Source organism: Lepisosteus platostomus, chromosome 4 (genome assembly GCF_059453375.1).
Source record: "Lepisosteus platostomus isolate fLepPlt1 chromosome 4, fLepPlt1.hap1, whole genome shotgun sequence".
NCBI lineage: Eukaryota > Metazoa > Chordata > Actinopteri > Semionotiformes > Lepisosteidae > Lepisosteus > Lepisosteus platostomus.
The window spans coordinates 68540494-68561328 of record NC_142614.1 but is presented as its reverse complement, the minus strand read 5'-3'; the positions used below and the strand labels follow the sequence as shown (position 1 = coordinate 68561328).

The window sequence follows — 20835 nt, the reverse complement described above, 5'->3', positions numbered from 1 at the left end:
GGAAGTGAAATAAACATGAAAAGACGGTTTGCTTTGTTGTTTTCTTTGCCTGAAATATTTTATCGGTAAGCAGGAAAATTCACCTTGGCCATGTTATCTACACAAAATAGTATCCCCTTGCACATGTCTCGTCTCCCACAGACGCCACACTCACTCGTGATACCCCAGGGATACACTTCTCCGCAGTGTGTGAGTGTGGAATCTGGTATCCCCTGCAAATTTCGTGGCTGCTGCCACCAAGGCTCACCACCCAACTCACACAACCAGCAGACCTCTGCTTCTACACCCTGACAGCACCTCTGGGCCGGATCGGGCCAGCGGGTCCCGAGACACACAGGGATACGCTTCTCCGCACTGTGCATGTGAGGGCCCAGAGGTGCTGTGAGGGTGTGGGAAATAGAAGTCTGCTGGCTTAGGAGAACTAGGCGGCCGCTTAGTGTTCTGAGACCACCAAGACCACCTCAATGTGCAACAACAGATTTGTTTTTTAATCGGCTCGTTCACAAATGTGAAACACAGATTCCCTCCGGTGGCTTTCTCAGTTGCTGCTGTGCTAATCTAGGCTGTTAACATCTGTTAGTTATAAATTATTATTTAATTATGTAAGTGTTATATTACAATTACGTAATGTAAGTGTAGTAGTTTGTTTTTGCTGTGGATGAAGTAAACGACACTCATCTTCACCTAAGATGACAGTACCAGTGCAGTTCCCACTGATGCTACAGTTCATGTAATTTTTGGAAAGTAGTAAATGTTGTGATCGATTTTATTAATTTTTCATTACATGTAACATTACATGTGACATATTGCATACTGTCCTTCAAAAGGATGTACCTATCCGGTGCTGATAAAGGAAACCTCAGAGCTGGATAAGCAATCTCAAAAGAAAGGTATTCCAAATCAAGTCATTGCAATAATGCATTTTTATTTTGAGTCCGTCAGATCAGTGTAACCAGCGAACTGTAGACAAGCCACTTCTACTTGAGACATTTGACGAGAAGTTAAGAGAATCGCGTTATTACTTTCAGTGTTAAAAAACATGTTATCTTTGTGACGTGTGCTTCTTGTTCTGGCTTGTAAGCTATTTATAATGTGTTCTTCAAAGCTGGTTAAGAAAGTTTTTTCTAGTTATACAATTACAAATAGTAAAATAAGTTTGGAGTGGGAGCTGATACTTGCCGTGTATGCGCAAATCGCGATCTGGAGGGGCCCCTTTACAAGATCTTACCTAGGGCATTCAAAAAAACAGGGTTGGCCCTCAGAAAAGTAGTGTTGAACCTTTGCGTCTTCTACAATTTGCAATTTGCGTCTCATACACATACACAATAGTATGTCGGCAGAAATGTTTCAAGTATTAAATATGATGTTCGTTTATTTGGTTTCATATACAATTTAAGTCTATAAAAACTATGAAATGACCACAATATTATCACCACTCCAAACAAAGCCTTTGTGAGTGCTGTTCTCCGGCCACCTGGCGGACACTTTCCGACTGCAGCTCTCGGTCGCAACCTTTCTGTGCACTTAGTGTGTCACTTCCTGTGGTAATAATATTCACGAAGGAAAATAAAATAAACGCTACGGATTCTAGCCAAAATAAGAATATACGTGGTCCGTGTCCTTTTTAATGACGGGAGAGGAAACTTTTTGTGCGTTTGAAAATGAATATGTATTTTGCAGACGTTGTCGTCTGGTTTCTGGATGGTTTAGGCTACTTTTGGTTTTATTTTCACTTGGCAGATTCTCTCTCCAGAGCTAAATTTGCGGAATCGGGTATATCTTAGCGAGGGGTGAGTTGTCGAATCCCGTGCAACGACCTAAAACGATTCATTCGTTTTGTTTTATGTGAGGGCTGTGATACTTTTCCGAAGCACGAAGTTGTAATTTTTAAAACGGTCCTACGTTTGGGCGAACAAGCGCGATCCAAACGCAAAGTGTAACATGCGGTGTCATCATGTGGGGAAATGGAAGATGCGCTCAGTCCACTATTCTGCAAAATTACACCGGTTACATTTCCACGCAACTGAATCGCCTGGTTCACCAAAGGTTACATTCATTATTACATTATTACGTGCTGAAAGGAGAAGAGAGAAAACACAACGTTTCGGCTGCGAGGCCTTCTTCAAATGTCAGGTGTTTTCATCAACAGAGGATGCCCCACCCGGGCCAAAAAGAGCCCCGACACCCGAAGAAAGCTTCACAGCCGAAACGTTGCGTTTTCTCTCTTCTATTTTCAGCATGGAATAAACCCATTACCTGTTCTTTTGCAGACTAAGCATGCTGACACAGCTACCCAACTGAACTAGTTTATTATTAGGTGACTTGAGCATTTGTTTTTTTATGCGGAGGTATGAGCGCTCTCCGCAGAAGTAGAATTCGTTTTATTATTTCAAACATTTCACGTGATGCCTTTATCGCCAAAATAAACAGGCCATACAGTAATCGTATCCGAGTAAGCTGTCCTGAACTTCATAGTCTGGCTTCCGTTACAGAAAAAGCTCTGGTGTACTGAAAAATACGTCCGTTTGTTGTCTTCGTCTCTGACTTGTGTTGATGTAACTTAAGCATAATATTGTGTACTATTACCAGACAAACGTTTGCATTTGTACGTTCAACCTAGAGCCCGTGCGATGAATGGAGCCTGTCCACCGTCACAAGTTACAGTTTGCACATACGGTTTTTTTATTGGCTACATTTGTAAACAAATGGACAGCGTTAGGACAGGTTATATACAGTAGGGGTGACCGGAATTACAACATGAGATGAGAGGGAAACTGACAAAAAAAAAGAAAACAGTTTTCGTTATTAGAAAAAAAACATCATTTTGAAGAAAACAGAGAGACCAAATACTTACACTACACAGAAGTGCTTTTAAAACAGGTTACCTGTTGTGGGAGTATGGAAAAAGTTACCTGGCCATATTGTTGGAGCCTTAGCATCCTTTAAAAACAGAGATATGACACAGCATGAGATATCTAGGATCTATTAGCTATGAACAAATCGAAATCCCCTCTTCTAGTTTGTAACGTCTTTTTTCTTATGTTCTTATATCATATGGATATTCATTGCTATTCTGGCTTGTCTACAACAATTTTCACCTGTGTTCATGGGGCCCAAAGACAGGGCCACAGAGCTCACCAGCTAGCACCTTGTCTGTTCTTTTTACTCTCACCTGTAGGATCTGTGGAGCTCAGGAAGAAGGCACTCAGTCCACACACTCTAGGCTGAAAAGTGAGATTTTGTTTCAGAACAATTTCAGTGCATCTAGTTAGTTACTCAGTGTGAACAGATTGTGAAATTTATTTTTGTGTTTATAAATCTCTTTAGTAATTGTTTTTACGACTTGTTTTTTTAGCGCTTTAATTGTTTTAAAGGTTTTGCCCTTTTCTGGAATACAGTCTCTCACGGATTTCTTCATACTGCAGGTGAACTAAGGACATAAAACATCATGTAGCAGATGGACTTAAGGAATGGATCGTGTGTTTTGCTGAAGAAATGGCTAAAAATGTTTTGCTGTGTTATTGATACAATCGTTCCTGCTTGGCATGGATAATTTAAAGTTTGGAAAACATGAAGGTCACAGCTGATCCCTGAAGTCAGTGTTTTGTAAATCCTCCTCTGGCAGGGACTACACTGATAAGACGACAGCCGTAGTGCACCGTGAGGTTCTGGCACTGCAAATGGGGCATTTTTCACCTTTCCTCAGGGCAGAATTCCTTTACAACCTTCAGATCCTTCGGTTTCCATATGCCACCTACCGTTCAGACATTTGGTTTGGAGATTGTGATTGAAGTGGAGATGGAGACAGCCAGTCTAGACGATTTACTCTGAATGCTGGCGTTTTCAGCAGTTCACTTAATTATTTTTGATAAATATAACTGCTATGTGCAATACGTTTACAATTACAGTCTCTCATTTGGATTTTTTGTTCATCAGCGTGCGTTATCCAAATCCACAAGCCATTCTGTTACATGATGTTTTTTTCTCCCGTTTCACTGGAACTGAATACATCTGGAGGACACGGTAACTGGAATTGTCCCTTTTTCTTTGGTCTGTTATACGCATAGGGAAATACCTGTGTCAACCCGGAGAGGTTTCTTGCAAGATGGAGACAAGAATGAGGTTTATTTCACGGGGGACCTTCCTGAGGCTCCTCACTGCAGCGGCTGCGCTGACTTCAGTGTCCGCTGGCGGGGAACGGGAGGAGAGGAGAAGCGGACCCCATCCTCCGGTTGCGACAAACGGCCAGCCTTTTCCTTGGGATAAGATGAGGCTCCCTGATGCCATCTCCCCAATTCACTACGATCTCCTCATCCATCCCAACCTGACCTCCCTGGACTTCACTGGTACGGTCAAGATCCAGGTTCAGGTTCTCCAAGAGACCAGCGCCATTGTCTTGCACAGTAAGAACCTCCAGATCTCCAAGGCAGCCTTTCTGGAAGGGGCTCGAGCCAGCCCTCTGCAGGTACTGGAGCTGCCCTCCTATGAGCAGGTGGCTCTGGTGTCAGACAGGGCACTGCTAGCGGGGCATGTGTATGTGGTTTCCATCGACTTCGCCGCCAACCTATCCGACAGCTTCCACGGTTTTTATAAGAGCTCCTACCGCACAACCGACGGCGAAGTCAGGTAAGGTGACCTTTGGTTTATGATATTAACGTTTGGTGTGCAGTGAACTGGTGTTTTGCCAGACATGGTTTCCTCGGGCAAGACCGATGATGGGTGTTCAATCTGACAGCTTCCGGTGTGGATTCTTTTTCCAAACCTCTTGCTTTAAGGTGCTTTCATTAGCCTCAGACTTCAGATTAGCTGCCTCAATGGAAAATAACAGGGGTTTCAGTGACAACAAGCTGGAGTGACCTTTCCTGGATTCTAGTTAGACTCTCCCAGATCTCCCAGTTAGACTCTCCCAGTCTCCCAGACTTGTAGTAAATTGAGAACATCGTAGTCTTACAGCACTAGAAGAGGAACTTAGTTTAAACGGCACTTTGGAAATTGCATTTAACATATGGATGTCAATGAATGTGGCAATATATTCTGCATATTATTGGGCATTTATTTTTTAAACGATAAGCATTGTTAAAAAATAAGACCAGGCCTTCTTTTGTCTAAATCATCGTTGGGGAAGGGGTAGTAAAACTCAATAATTATCAAACAACAAGCCACCTGGACCATGCGTTATAAATAAGATATTCCCTTTGTGCATTATAAAATGCCTTCCCCCCCATTCAGGACTCTCATTGGATCGATATGGAAGGGAAAGGTGCTGCTGTAAATATCTCGATTTCTGTATGGTGCTTTTTAGGGTCCTCGCCTCCACCCAGTTCGAGCCCACCTCGGCTCGAGCGGCGTTCCCCTGCTTCGACGAGCCCGCTTTCAAGGCCAACTTCTCCATCAAGCTCCGCAGGGAGCCCCGGCACATCGCCCTGTCAAACATGCCGAAGGTATGGCGAACGAGCAGAAGCCCGGCACTTTGGAAGGCTGGATCGTTTTATTACATGGGGGAGCTAAATCGAGAGCTTAAAAAAAAAAGTCTCACCACCACGCTGAGTGTGAACAGAATTGTCCCAAACAGTGGCAAAATATTTTCTCAGAGCCAACCGAGCTGGTGCTGGGGTGTTAACACTGGGGCTCTCTCAGCAGCCGATGAAACAGTGACTTCCTCGGTGCCTGAAAGAGAGCTGTGACGTCACTGAGTGACGTGCCTCTGCACCAATCAGCACTAACTCTCCCACAGGACACTGCAGAGCTTGCAATGTGTCAAAAGGTGAATGATGGGTCAGTGGGCAGGAGGAGCCTATCTGCCCTTCCACATTCTTCCTGTGTGTCTGCAGCAGTCCGTGCTTTGACCAAAGAAATAAATAATTATAATAATAAATAAAGAAACATTTATTGAAATTATTGAAATCAAATGGAATGGGTACATCATATAACTGGCTGTTAAGATTGAACCAGACATTAATTTGGTTTTGACTACATGGCACTATTGGAAGAGAACTCTCTTGGTTGAGTGAAGAAAGCAGACATAATCCTGTTGTCCTAAAAGGAAACATAATGTGTCTTTTCTCCTGACGTGCATCCTGATAAGCAGTTTTCTTTTTTTCTGGCAGCTGAAAACTCTGGACCTGGGAGGTGGGCTACTGGAAGACCACTTTGATGTGAGTGTGAAGATGAGCACCTACCTGGTGGCCTTCATTGTGTCCGATTTCCTGTCCGTGAGCAAGATGAGTCAGCATGGGGTCAAGGTAGGTCGCCATGGACATCCTGGTCTCCTCCAGCTTAATGCAGCAAAACAATTCAATTTCGATTTCTCCCTCGTAATTTCTTCCAAAACAATGAAGGGGTTTGATGTTATGGTGGCCTTTGAATCCTTTTATATTTGGAATATCTGGCACCTGGATTTTTATGTGAAACTTATGTCTCTGAACTTTTGTGCTGTATTCCAGTACATTATCGCAACCAACACTGCTATTTTAACCTATTCTCATCTCTCAAGGCTTGACAAATCAGATTATAAAAATATAACAATACAGTTTTGTATAAGAAGATAGAAATTTAGAGGTTTAAAATAAATTACTTGTGGCAGTATGATGAGAGCTCCCCACTCTTGTGGTTGAAGCCGATACTCTGACATATTTAAAGAAGTGTCTGAATGAGATCCCAGGGTCACTAACTACTAAGTACCAAAACAGCTAGATGAGCCAAATGGCCTTCTCTCATTTGTAAACCTTTCTTGCGTCATTATGTACAGCAATTCCTAGACCAAACACATTGGCTCAGAAAGCATTTTTACCCCTACCTCCAGAAGAACTTTTGCCTTACAGACAGACATTTTTGTACTAGAGTCTATTTCTTTTCATATTCCTAATTAAAGTAGCTCATGAGATGATGTATGGTTTGCTTGTATGTTTCCATTCTGTCAGATATCTGTGTATACGGTACCTGAGAAGATTGATCAGGCAGAATTTGCTCTGGAAGCAGCAGCGAGGCTCCTAGACTTCTACGAAGACTACTTTAACATCCCCTATCCCCTCCCAAAACAAGGTGAGCTTGCAGAGTGTGCAGTGTGCAGAATATTGTTTCAGTTCATCTTGGAAGTTATTACCCTGTGACTTTTATGTCATGCAGTTTTTCTCTGCATCTGAAAAGCTGTAGACTTCAGTGCCAGGGTAGCTGGCTATAATTGTGAATCTTGATGAATTGCTCCACAAAAAAAATGTAGGAAAATCTATTTTATTGCACCACAGTTTTAGAAAAAAATGGAATGAAAAGGCATTTACTTACTTTTAAATCTTAACTGATTAGACACTTTTGAGACCAATGAATTCTCTCATATCTTGTCCATATAATGTCAATTCTTGTCCAAATCTAAAGTTTATATGGTGTGAAATGTCATTTTTTGCAGAAAAAAGCAGGTGTGTGAGCTTAATGGGACTTTGATTCTGTGCAGTGCAGGTCATCTGTTGTGTCTTTGTTTGGTGTCAACGTTACAGATCTGGCTGCCATTCCTGATTTCCAGTCAGGAGCGATGGAGAATTGGGGCCTCACCACCTACAGGGAATCTGCCCTCCTCTTCAACCCCTGGAAGTCCTCTGCCTCCAACAAGCTGGGCATCACCATGATCATCGCTCATGAGCTGGCACACCAGGTATCCCATCACCGCACAGACACCGAGTGCCAGCAGTGCAGGGCTGTGCCAGATGGAGGACATCAGTTTGTCCCTAGGGTTAATGGACTGTTTGAGATCGTCTTCCTCTTTTTGTAAATTGTACATTTGGGAAAACATAGACGAGTATCATGCATGTACTTTATTTTAGAAAAAAATCTGAAAACAACTTGCACCATCTGTCCATCCCTTTTCAAACTGCTTGATGCAATTTGGGATTGTGGGGGAGCCGGAGCGTATCCCAAGCAACAGGCACAGGTCAGGATACACCCTGGATGGGACACCAGTGCATCGCAGGGCCCACACACAAACACACACACCAGGAGCAAAATTTCCCAGAAACCAGTTAACTTACCAGTATGTTTGTCGACTGTGGGAGGAAACCCAAGCGAACCTGGGTGCAACGTACCAACTCGACGCAGGTAGCACCCCAAGAGTCAAACCCAGGGCCCTGTCGCTGCACGGCAGCAATACTAAATACGCTGTGCCACACCAAGTACCATCCCTGCTAATAAATACAATATCAATAATATTGTGATTTAATTTGGATTTTTTTGCAGTTTGTAATCGTAGTTTTTGAATCCAGGTATACAGATGAAACCCAGCGCCATGCTGTAATGGCTGTGAAGCCTCACTGAAGTCAGTAGATGGTTCCTGCCACCCTGGCTCTTGGCAGTATGTACTGTAAAGAGGATACACAGTCCCAACAGGGCTCAGCCCTGGCTTGGCTCTTTGCTAATGCTGGCTTGCTGGCTGTCTCCCTCAGTGGTTCGGCAACCTGGTGACCATGCAGTGGTGGAACGACCTCTGGCTGAACGAAGGATTCGCCAAATTCATGGAGTTCGTGTCTGTAAACATCACAAATCCCGAGCTGCAAGTTGTGAGTAAAACAAAGCAGCCCTCTTTATTTTATTCCCTGCCTTTCTTACTCAGATGCACTTAAAATGTCCTTTTGCTGTCTCTGGAGAAGGGGGCTCAGAGGAGATTATTTTTTGCTAGTTATTTGATTCAACTATAAGACTTGACTATTCTTTTCTTTTTTTAGCATTCAGTCTGTTTCCGGTCCTATCTTTGTACAAAAAGGGGCACAGCTTATTTTCATCATTGTGTGGGCATCTGGGCATGTCTTACAATCTAATTCCTGTCTCTGCTCTTGTCTGCTCTTAAAGAACTCTTAAAGAACTGAGTAAAATAGAAGTAGCTCTGTAGAGAATTAAGAAGATAACAGGACATTCTGTTGCGTCTGAGTAAAAATGAAAATTTGTTGTGCGGTAAGCCCTCTGTTTAATTGACTAATCAAAACACACTATTATATGGGAAAAGGATATACATACTATAGAGTCTAAATTCTTTCTGGATTTTTTCATCTTTTTTAACAATTACAATCAACGCAGTAAATGAAAATTGTTCTTGTGCCTTTTTATCATAAATATACGGGTTCTTTACTTAATGTATCGTATATATACTGCATCAAATTCGTTAAAGCATACGAAACACGAACAAAAAACATCTTAAGCAATTGACCTAAACCTATAGGGCACCATTGATATTCCTGAATTTGAAATTTTATTATTATTACTTTTCATTATTTGTGCATTTACCAATTATAGTGGGGAAAGTCAGATATTTGTAATTTTACAGGCAAAATTCCCTTTAGCAGATTTTGTCCATTAAATTAGGAGTTCAATACAGTGAAGGCCATTAAACCGGAGTTTTACTGTACTGTTTTCAAATGGTTTGGAAGTTCACAGTTGCTGTTCCTTTACACCGGGCGTAAAGTGTGATGTCAAATGGTAGCATCTGAATCACGTGCCAAGCAAAGTTAGTGTGTTTCCACATAAATAAAATCAACTCTCCATAAACAAAAGACGAGCGTCTGCCGTTCCGAGATTCCCCGCTGATGTGAAGAACATTCCTTTCTCCCCAGGAGGACTATTTTCTGGGAAAGTGTTTTGAAGCCATGGAGGTGGATGCTCTGAGCTCCTCGCATCCTGTCTCTACTCCAGTGGAGAATCCCGCGCAGATTCAGGAGATGTTTGATGATGTCTCCTACGACAAGGTACAGCGCCGTCGTTTAAGTGTACTCGTCTGCTCCTCCGAGCCACCTGTGAAATATCCCTTTCTGTAACTCAGCGCCCTTCTCACTGTTTCGTAGTGAATACCCGGTAGTTTATCCACTTCCTGCAAAAACAATCGCTGCACCACAGTGCCTTCCAAGAGGGTTGGCGCTGAGTGGAGGGGACTTCGTGAATGAAGAAGTGGTAGAAGGGGTTAAAATGCACTCTTTTGTTTCTTCGTAGGGGGCTTGTATTTTAAACATGCTGAGAGACTTCCTTACTCCAGAAGCCTTCAAAATCGGCATCATCCGCTACCTTCGGCGCTTCAGTTACCAGAACACGCGGAATGCAGACCTCTGGGACAGCCTGACCAATGTGAGCGAGGAGTGGAAGTGTCCTTTCACTCGTGTTGCACTTACTTGCATTGCACACAGTACATCAGAACATCCACGTTCGCCAGTAACGGCACTGATATTTTTCCCACACAGATTTGCCAGTCTGATGATCTGGATGAAGGGCGGTTACGAGGAGACGGATTTTGTTCTGGAAGCAAGCCCCATTCTCCTGCTTCAGTGAGTACCGGGATAACGTACATCTAGCCTTCATCCAGTGTGGGGCCAAGCCTGGTCTGTTACAAGCTGGGTGCTGGACAGCACAGGACAGTGGGGACATTGTGACAAAAACAATCTGTGAAATTGGAGGCATGGAACCTGCAGTAGTGATCAGAATGACATGGACCATTGTGACACTTTTAGGTTGCCGATCACCACAGGCAGGGTCTTTTCACTTGTCCTCCAGCTTGGAAAGAAGGGACTTACTCATAATGAAGGTGTTTTTGTCCCAGTGCAGAGGTGTATTTGCTATTCACTGTGCTTTTTTATTTATACAAACATTTGCTGAAAACAAAACATTAGCCTTACTCCACATGTCTGGAGCTTCAGCTTTTAAGTCCCTTCCTACAGCACCTAGGCTGTTTGCTTTGCTTCATTTATGAAATGGCTCCATCCACTTGGTCACTAGTCAACTTCTTACTACCGTTTCAGCAACTATGGGTCTTCTGTCAGTCATAGGGAAGCAAAACAGCTGTTTTCCTTCTTCTTTTACTTTTACAGTAGTGCTAAAATGTTTGTGAACCCTTTAGAATTTTCTGAATTTCTTTCACAAACTTTCTAGCACCACTGTATGTGTGCCCTTTTATCCTGACTGTAGTGTTGGGTGTTAAGGGGAATTTTGGGAACTACAGCTTCTCCTAGAAACTGTTTAGACTCATATACTGTATGTTGGTTTGAAGAACATTTTCAAATCTGATGAATGGAGGGCTTCAGAGATCTATTGCAGAATTGCTCTGTTGAAACCCCAGCTAGGGTTAGGGTTAACATTCCAACATTACTAAGACAATTTTTACACTCACTGCTGGATTTTGGTTCCCAAGTGAACTTTAGGATGAGTAGTAATTTGCTTCTATCTGAAACTTTTTTTTCGGACACTTCTGGCAGCTTGTATTGTAAATTGCGCCATTCAGCAGCTGTGCTCCAAAAATGAAAAGTGGTAAGAAAACGTGCTCTCCTGGGTAAACTCTCTTAATTTTGTAATTTAACTTGCAACTAGATAGATAACTGGAGTCAACATTTAATGGTACTTGTAATCCAAACCCTACACTGGCCTGAAATGCACGCTCGTTTCAGTACCATTTTTACAGCATATTTCAGCTGATTGCTTTGGGTCTGTGTCTGCAGAAGTGGTTCATGCAGGATGAGCTGGATGTGAAGGAGATCATGGACACCTGGACTCTGCAGGAGGGCTTCCCTCTGGTCAGCGTGGCAGTGAGGGGGCGAGAGGTGCGTCTGCATCAGGAGAGGTACCTCAAAAGTGCTGACCCCTCCCAGGACTCAGGGTAAGAACCTGGTATCACCGCAGATGACAAGAAACCTGTTCACCCATCGTAAGAAGCCAGCCATTTGCAGCTTAGTCCCATAACCTCAGAGTCCTGTTCCTTGAGAGAGAGCTCAGTGAATCGTAATGTCTACAGACACCTGTGGTAAATATAGCTTGTTAGCAGAGAGAATAGACACCGATTGGGCACTGACTGTCCACCTTGTTGGCTCTATGCAACATTAGGTTTGTCCACAGTTTTGGCTTATTACACCTTTTTAAATAGCAAAACATGGACTCCACGAGGGTCTGGAGTCCACTGTGAAGCACTTTCAGACTACATGACCCATGAGCGGAACGTCTTGATAGTCTACACCAGGGGTCTCCAACTAAGTTTCTGGGGGGTGCAGTGTCTTCTGGTCACACATGTGGCCTAGTTATTGAATTATTTAATGCATATTTGTAAAAAAAAACAAGGCTCTATGATGACTTACAGCTTACAGTACTTTTATTGAGGTGAATGGTGAAAAATAACATGTACAGTTAATTTAGACCATAATAACTGTAGTTTAATACTTTAATTGACTGTTTAAGTTGGAAGAAAAACTCAAAGACTTAAGGCCCTCCACTGTAGAACATTTTGAACTGCAGTTGCCAGTGAATGCTCTCCTTAAAATATTTTCTCTCTTAGGTGACTTTTAGTTAAGGTCTGTTTTAAAAGGTCAGTGAGTCCAGGGATATATGATATACTTGTCTTGCTTTTATGGCTTCAGTGTGTGTTGAACATATAATAGAGTAGGGGTCAGCTACCTTTCAGTTGGGGAGTACCAAGAATTATGACTTGTAATTATTTTGACAGATTTCAGTGCCATTGATACTTTTTTTAATATTAATATTATCCCTGCTGATGTTTTCATCAGTATAAATTTGATATTGAAATGTAATCAAATGAATAAATTAAGATGCATGTTTTGTGTAATCTTTGCCCTTGCTTTCCCTTAGTTCAGGCAGGTGGCTGTATCAGCATGTGTAGGCTGTAAAGGTACAGGTAAAGGTTTATTCCCTGCTGAGAGGAGCAGAAAAGAGACACAACGTTTCGGCTGTGGTGCCTTCTTCAGGGGTGGAGCCTTGACACTTGAAGAAGGCTCCACAGCCAAAATGTTGTGTCTCTTTTCTTTTCAGCAGGGATTACGTTTTACCTGTTCCTTTGCTTTCTCTTGCCAAGTTCTCAAGTCTTAGGCTCATATCTTGACATTTTAAGGAGCACGCAAACCTCTAAGTGTTAAGTTGTTAACTGGTCATAGACGGGACAAAGAACTGACTTCATGTGTGAAATACCCCTACTCTTTTTGAAAAACACGGTGGGATTTTTAATGACCACAGAGAGTCAGGACCTTGGTTTTAAGTCTCATCCGAAGGACGGCGCCTTTTTACAGTATAGTGTCCCCGTCACTATGCTGGGGCATTAGGACCCACACAGACTGCAGGGTGAGCGCCCCCTAGTGGCCTCTCTAACACCTCTTCCAGCAGCAGCCTTAGTTCTTCCCAGGAGGTCTCCCATCCAGGTACTGGTCAGGCTCACACCTGCTGAGATCCAGTGGGTCACCAGTTGTGAGTTGCAGTGTGATATGGCTGCTGCCCAGATAAGAATAGTCAGGTATAGTTTTTGTTTTTTTACTTATGTTTTTTTTTGGCTTTATGACTATTATTGCACAGGCCATTAAGGATCCCTCTGTGTGTCAGAAATGGCAGGCGTGCTGCAGGTTGCTGACCCCTGTACTAGAGGTTGTGTTAGTCTATATATACAGTAGATTTATACAGTATGTCTCTCATTTTTCTCTTGCTCAGTTTTCTGTGGCAGGTTCCATTGACCTACATCACAAGTAATTCCAACTCAGTTCATAGGTTCCTGTTAAAAACTAAGACGGGTAAGTAAATTGTTAATTTCCTAAAAAAACAAACCAGAGGTTATCAATTTAAGAACGGCTGACACGTATGTGCTGAGTGTCTCTTATTTCTGTTAGGGCTAAATAAATGAGGAAGTGCCTTAACCGAGTTTCACTTTGTTCAACAACTCCTGGAACCAATAACCAAGCAAGATGCCATAATAGTACTATTGGATGTGTGTGGTTTCAGGGTTTTTGTGTATTTTTTGTACTAGTGTTCTACTTTATCTGTATATTAATGTTAGATTTTTTCTTGATAGATTTACAGAAGTGTTGCAATATTCAAATTAACCTCCTCAGACTATACAGTATACCTCAGACAAAATATCAAGGACAGAACTGAGCCAAAAGTAATTCAGAATTAATAAGTCAAAATGAATATTAAGAAATATGAATCCCAAAGCACTTTATATGTAGTGTAGTAGAGGACTCACTCTGTCCAACAGTGAGCACCTAGCTGAGTGATGTGCAGCAAATATGGTCGAGCAGCCCCAACACTCCGTAGTTTAGGCAGGGAAATGAGAAATTACTTCGGCAATTGAATAAAGGTAGAACGTTACAAGGCTAGATGTTAGGGTTACATCCATGCTCTTTTGAAAGTAGTCAGGACTTTAGATTAGCAAAACCTACTGTTAAGTAGCTCCTTACTTTACTAACTAACAGTAGGTACAGTATAATACTGTACTTACTGTACTCTACTGAAGAGTACCTACTGTTCCTGGGCTCCATACTGGGTAATTGGTTTGGAAACTCTGGCCAGACACAAATACTGGGGAAAATATGGCCAATTAGTTTTGGAGAGTGGTCATTGCAGTATGGCTCTGTGTCTCGAAATAATTCTTTACTACCGGCTCATCCTCCGGGTCCGTCCGTCCGCAGACGTACTGTACCTGCCCGAGGAGGTGGAGTGGATCAAGTTCAACGTGGACATGAGTGGGTACTACATCGTGCACTACGAGGGAGCAGGCTGGGACGCCCTGATCCGCCTGCTGCAGAGGAACCACACGGCTCTGAGCAGCAACGACAGGGCCAGCCTCATCAACAACGCCTTCCAGCTGGTGAGGTGAGGGGGAGAGGGCAGAGAGAGCCTTGCCTGGATAAGCAAAGTGCCTTCACAGACACGCACAGGTGCCTCCATATTACACACACAGTCTCACCGATATCAAACCGATATCACTGGACCACCCTTCCAGCACTGAAGAACATTAAAGCGATAACAGGGTTAGTCAGCCATAGCGGCCATCACCACAAACAGAAACCAGCACTCAAAATGTGTTCTTGTACAGCAATTTCACTGAGAATTTTACACAAACTTGGTGATTCAGCATACTTGTAGTTGGTAGTGTCCTACTGAGAAGGATCCGAAATCAAACAGAAATCTTTTGCAACTAAGAAGTTCTTTTACCCCAATGATCCAGCGAAGACCCCTTGTGAAGCTTTCTGCCTTGTACACACCTGTCTTGCCGCGCGACAGCGTCGGGAAGCTGCCCCTGGACAAGGCTCTGGACCTCTCGCTGTACCTGAGGAAGGAGACGGAGATCATGCCTGTGACCCAGGGACTGAGCGAGCTGGTGCCCCTCTACAAGCTGATGGAGAAGAGAGACATGCAGGAGCTGGAGAATCAGATGAAGGTGAGAGGCTTTGAGCAAGCCAGGAGGAGCTACGCAGAAATTAGGACTGTGTAGGGGCAGCTGTGTGGATCAGCGGTCAGGGTTCTGGCCTCACAGGGGGAAGGTTGTGGGTTCAAAGCCCAGCTGAGATGCCGCTGTTGTGCCCTTGAGCAAGGTACTTCACCTGAACGGCTCCAGTAAAATGCCCAGCTGTGTAAGTGGGTGCAAATTTAATCTGTTTCGGACCAAAGCATCCGCCACATAAGCGACACAGGCAGGAAGGAGACAAATGAGCCTCCTTTTCAAAAACCTCTGCTCTCTGCTGTGCTCCAGAGCTACATCGTGAGCCTGTTCAGGGACCTGATCGACAAGCAGGAGTGGAGTGACGAGGGCACGGTGTCCCAGAGGATGCTGCGCAGCCACCTGCTGATGTTTGCCTGTGTCCGCGGGTACCAGCCCTGCGTGGAGAAGGCCAAGCAGCTGTTCCAGACATGGAAGGAGTCGGATGGGAACATGAGGTCAGAGATCCCACTTGATATTTTATTTTTATGTTTATTGTAGTGAATCGAAAAAAAACATTTTAAGTACACGTTACACAACCATCCTTTTGCAAATTTACTTTATATATGAGAATTTAGTCTATTCTGATTTGATCCGTTAATATTCTACAGTTACCCACTGTTTTGTTTTGTTATTAAAACAACAGCGTTCAGTACATGAAGACTGTGTCAACCCCCAACATGTGTTTCCACAACCAAGGCTCGAAACCTAGCCCCAGTGGTGGGCCATGAGCCAAGATGGCCACCTGAGTAAGCAGGAGGCTTATAAGATCATTTGGGAAGAAAGGGATTCAGTCTGTATCTTGGCTACAGCCTGGAAGGAGAGGGAGTGAGGGGCTCCACAGCTACAGTAGGTGTTGTTGCTAGAAATGAGTTGGGTTGACGAGCAGGCCTGTGGGACTGGGATGAAAAGCTGGGATGCAGAGAGTGAGCCGTCTGACAAATTGACAGGTGGTGTATGTAGCCTATTTGCCAGCAAGAAGTGCTTTGCTGAGAAACAGGGTCGGCCTGTTGCACCAGGGCTAACAGAACGTTTAGCACCTCAAGGAGCACAACTCAAAGATGTGGCTGCTACCTGACTTTGCTTATGTAATAGGTTATGTCTTAAGCCGAGCCTGGTGCCTGTGTTGTAGAAGGTGGTGTTCATCTGATCAGACATTAGACCAAGGTCTTCAGTACTTAAGACTCCATGTCACTGTTCATAAGATGATGGGTGTTAACTCCTATGTCCCAGGTGAATTCTACTCAGGGTTTGTACACCCTGGCCTACTTAAAGTGCCCCCTTAATTCAACTAGTGCAGCAGTTACACACTTGACTTCTTAACCTGATCTCAATTCAGTGAAGGATGAATTTCACCCCCTGTGATATGTAAAGCTCTTTGGGAGGTAAAACACTATGATTATAAGGGACATTAAATACATGTTTGATTGCACTAAAGGCTCAGTACTGGTTGGCCTATAGGTCATCGTCAACCACCCATTTCATAGGACAACCTGTACCTTATTAGGTAGTTTAATTCATTATGGGAATTTCTGTTCCAAATGATCTCTAATTTTAATAAATAACCTGCTGGCTTTATCACAACTAAAATATTTGTTTTTTAGAAACTGGTGATTGTATTATTAGGTATGAAAGCTGCTGAACTGGGACACTCCAGGACCTCTGTGCTCGAGGGTTTAGAGAAGCCACTTCTGTGTAAGGGTCTTGTACGCTGTTCCCTGGAATGTGACCATCATGCTGTCTTGTCCCCGCAGTCTGCCCAGTGATGTGAGCTTGGCGGTCTACGCCATCGGAGCCCAGACACCCGAGGGCTGGGACTTCCTGTTTGAAAAGTACCGCCAGTCGCTCTTCAGCTCGGTGAAGAGCCAGATCAAGTCCGCTCTCACCATCAGCCCTCTCTCCCACAAGCTGAAGTGGTGAGTCACTCGCTGCCTCTTTAATCCGAACCTTACCCCAGCTCCAGACCCAACCCAGCGCAGATTGTTCTCAGAATGTACAGCACAAGATTGAGAGAGCTCTGCCTATATAAACAAGTACAGCCAAAAAAGAGGTTGGAAAAGTATACTAATAATACACACTCTAGAACACCTGTTGTAGAACAACTTATTCTGTGAGAATAGTCCACTACTTCAGTCTGTGATCTGCAGGTTCAGGTCTTCTTATTCTGTCCGAGACCCAGCTTCAAACTCCCTAATTTATTAGAGACTCTGCGTCTGTGGACATTTTCAAAACTTGCTTAAAAGACCTTCATCTTAATATTATAGCTTTTAATGAGTAATATTGTTTTGCTCTTTTTATCACTGGGCCAGTTTTCTAGGTATTTTGTTTTCCTTCTTTAGTTAAGTGTATTCTGTTAAATGTATGTACTATTATGTATGTACAGTGCTTTGAGTTCTGTTTGAAGACCTTATATGTATTTGTACAAATACACGTAAATACACATACAAACTGTATATTACGTTTTAATAAGATTACAATAATTTGTTCAATCAATTTTCTTCTACTATTGTGTTGTCTGTTGTCAAGTGTCCCCTTTGAAAGTTTTACTATTACCATCAGTATCAGTAAGTTTTGGTCAAGGGGGGAAAAGAGTTTTTGAAATTGCCATGTTTTGAAAATGTACCCAGCATATTCAAGATGAATGGGCAGCACAACCCTTACTCCCTTACTGTATAAAGTGATCTTGAATCATGGGTAGAAAGCTTTAATGACCTCTTTGCTGCTAGTGGTGGAACCACTTGAAGATAATCCAGTTGTGCTGGTTGTAAGTACACAGTCGAAGTTAGCAGTCATGGACAGCTGTTCTGCAGTGTGTTCATACGCACAAGCAACAGGGAACTGTCTTGTATCTGAGAAAGCCATGTTGTTCCCTCTGTAGAGTAGTAAAAACCCACTAGAGACCTTTTTGCTGAGCAGAAAAGGAGTTTGTTGTATATTCACCCAAGGAGAAGCAACTTCCCTGCAATTAGGGAAATGATTCCCACAAGGGACGGTACAGCTGACCTTTTATACACTTACGTGATAAGGAATACAAAGAGCTTCAGTTTAAAAAAAAAAAGAAAACTTCAAACTTCATTTCTATTGGTTAAGCAAACCTCCTCTTTAATCAGATGTCTACCTAATTGAGCTGTATCAATGTTTTCCACCAGCAGGTAGTTATTATTGGCCTTCTACTCAAAATAATTCTGGGGTTCTTAGAACAAGCATTGTTTGTGTCTGCAGGCCCCTAGTCTTATCAGTAGCAGATACTTTAATGTTGCATGCAGGTGGTTTTCTGAACATGCTATACAGAGACAGAAGTTTGAACCCTTCACCTCTGTGACTGTGCTGATTCCCCTCTGCAGGATAATGGAGCAGAGCCTTGAGGGGGATGTGCTGAAGACCCAGGACCTGCCCTATGTGGTTGTCTATGTGAGCAAAAACCCCAAGGGCTACAAACATGCCTGGGATTTCCTCAGAGACAACTGGGACAGCCTGGTGAAGAAGTCAGTTCAACATGTGCTTTCCTCTGCTGTTGCTGCAGCTGTGACACTGAAAACCAGTCCTTGAGGGCCTTAGGGTGGTCAGACTGCCACCCTACTGCTGTCTTCTATACCTGCATTCAATTCATTATGTTGTTAAATCACCTGATACTTTAGGTCTTAGTTGCTAATTGAAAAATATCTCCAAAACCAGCAGGACAACAGCCATCAAGGACTGGTTTTGCTCCACCCTGATGTAAATCATGATTTTCCAGCAAGGTGAAGCCTTAGTCTTCCAGAGGTGTGTTCCCAGCTGATCACTTTCAACTACACAAGTACTGCCTAACAAGTGGTTTGCTCTAGTTTGTCTTCTTGAATGAGGTTTTTCCTCTGCAAACTGTAAAGAAGTGTTTACTGTACTCATGGACTGTCCTGGATTTCATTTAGCTTCTTTTCCAACGTTTTCTGCCTTTCTGTGAGAAGTAAGCTTTATTTTCGGTCTATCATCAATAGAGGAGCTCTGACAGGAACAATCCTTACAATCAGAAAATGCTCACTGCCTCTGTCCAGTAGGGGGCAGCAGTTTGACACGTTCCTCTCTTTCAGGTTTGATCTGGGCTCCCATTCCATTGCGCATATGGTGACTGGAGTGACAAACCAGTACTCCACCAGGGACATGCTGGAGGAGGTAACTATGTTTTACAGACACATCTGTATAGTCTTTGCATCTGATGACACAAATAAACTGCTATCAGGTTTTCATTTTTAATGATTATGTCATGATGTCAGCTTTTTCAATTGAAAAATTGCATTTAATGCACACTTTTACCAAATAATCTATAATGTTTTGCATCTAGAAGCTTGAAGTGGCTAAAATTTTTCTTTTTGCCACTAAAGTGACGAGGCCTGGAGTTAAATACCAACAATTACCTGGAAAATACTCCTAAATAACGAATGGATAAAACATCTTAGCCATGGAGGATATGCTGTATTTCACTCTTTCTTCTTCTTTAGAGCTTCATCTACTAAATTGTGTAGAAGTTGCTCAGATGTTTAACGACTGATATCTGTAACATAATAATACCTGCATCTCCAAAATTTAAAAAAAGAAACGATGGTTTAGCACATGCTGCACACAAGTTGTGAAAGATCGATTAATTACATGAATGTCAAAAACAATTCATCAAAGGCCATATACCTTATTTTATAGAATGAGAATTATCTTCCGATGCTCAGTGTACATCAGTGCGTGGCTAATGGATCTCTCACCTGAATGAAACAATAATGTCAAATATCTAAAAGCAAGTGTGCAAAAATCATTGTTGTTTTGAAGCTCAGTATATGTCAGAAATGGAGAAGCCCACGATCTAGATCCTTGCCTGTGCCTCTGAAACTACAGAAGTCACCTCTGAAAGTAGTCTCGATTTCTCCACTCTGTTGGCAAGTCAGGCTCACGGCTCTTATGAAGCTATTTCTCCGACGTGCAGCCCTGAGCCCCACTTTGAGAGAAAGGAGTCTTCGGACCAAGGCAGTGCACGGGGAAACAGGCGCAGCCCGGCCCGCTTACCGCCGGTGTGTTTCCGCAGGTCAGGGGCTTCTTCGCGTCCCTGGAGGACAACGGCTCCCAGCTGCGCTGCGTGCAGCAGGCGCTGGAGAGCGTCGAGGAGAACATCCGCTGGATGGACCGGAACCTCCCGCTGCTGCAGGCGTGGCTGGACCGGCAGGGGGCCCGGCCGGGCCCTGCCGGGAGCTCGTGACGGGCCCGGGCCTGAGAGCGCTCCTCACACGGGGGTGGGGGCGGCGATCGTGTGGGGTGGAGACGTGAGCTTTTTCCGTCTCTCAAACCTTTTTGTTTTTGTTTGCAAGCTGTCTTTTTTTTTAGGGGTTTTCACGCATCCCAGCCTCATAGAGATGCAGGTAAAGAAAAATGCTGGAAGGACCTTGTACTGTACACATAACAGATCTTTTTCGAGTTCGGCAACGTTTGCGGAGCTAACCGCACATTCTTGAATTGACCCGATTTGTCTTTGCTTCTGCCGAATTCAATATTATTTAAATTATTTTACAGTGCCAGCTTAAAACTGCAGTGATTCTCACGGGATTACAGCCAGAAGGATGAACAGTATTGTTCTCCCCAAGCCTGGCCTTTCCAACTGTATGTACTTT

General features: G+C 43.4%; 1 protein-coding gene across 2 annotated transcripts; it reads left to right on the top strand.

The window, feature by feature from the left end:
- The first annotated feature begins 1558 nt into the window (after positions 1-1558).
- erap1b (endoplasmic reticulum aminopeptidase 1b) lies at positions 1559-20747 on the top strand. 2 transcript variants are annotated; one of them, XM_088630459.1, is made up of 20 exons: positions 1559-1790; positions 3179-3231; positions 4068-4626; positions 5303-5441; positions 6108-6242; positions 6921-7041; positions 7491-7645; positions 8430-8543; positions 9591-9722; positions 9964-10095; positions 10209-10292; positions 11457-11614; positions 13441-13520; positions 14418-14601; positions 15013-15169; positions 15482-15666; positions 16963-17124; positions 18553-18693; positions 19276-19357; positions 20256-20747. In XM_088630459.1, exons 3-20 carry the CDS (start codon positions 4106-4108, stop codon positions 20424-20426), a joined length of 2853 nt encoding a protein of 950 aa, XP_088486585.1. In that variant the 5' UTR covers positions 1559-1790; positions 3179-3231; positions 4068-4105; the 3' UTR covers positions 20427-20747. The 2 variants fall into 2 exon arrangements, with proteins under 2 accessions (XP_088486585.1, XP_088486583.1); XM_088630457.1 differs by lacking the exon at positions 3179-3231 and having other exon boundaries at positions 1560-1790.
- Positions 20748-20835: the final 88 nt, after the last annotated feature.

Coding starts and splice junctions, on each gene's coding strand:
- erap1b (XM_088630459.1), top strand. CDS start 4,106: ATGGAGACAAGAATGAGGTTTATTTCACGGGGGACCTTCCTGAGGCTC. Junction 6,243..6,920: donor TGAGTCAGCATGGGGTCAAG/GTAGGTCGCCAT, acceptor CCATTCTGTCAG/ATATCTGTGTATACGGTACC. Junction 9,723..9,963: donor ATGATGTCTCCTACGACAAG/GTACAGCGCCGT, acceptor GTTTCTTCGTAG/GGGGCTTGTATTTTAAACAT.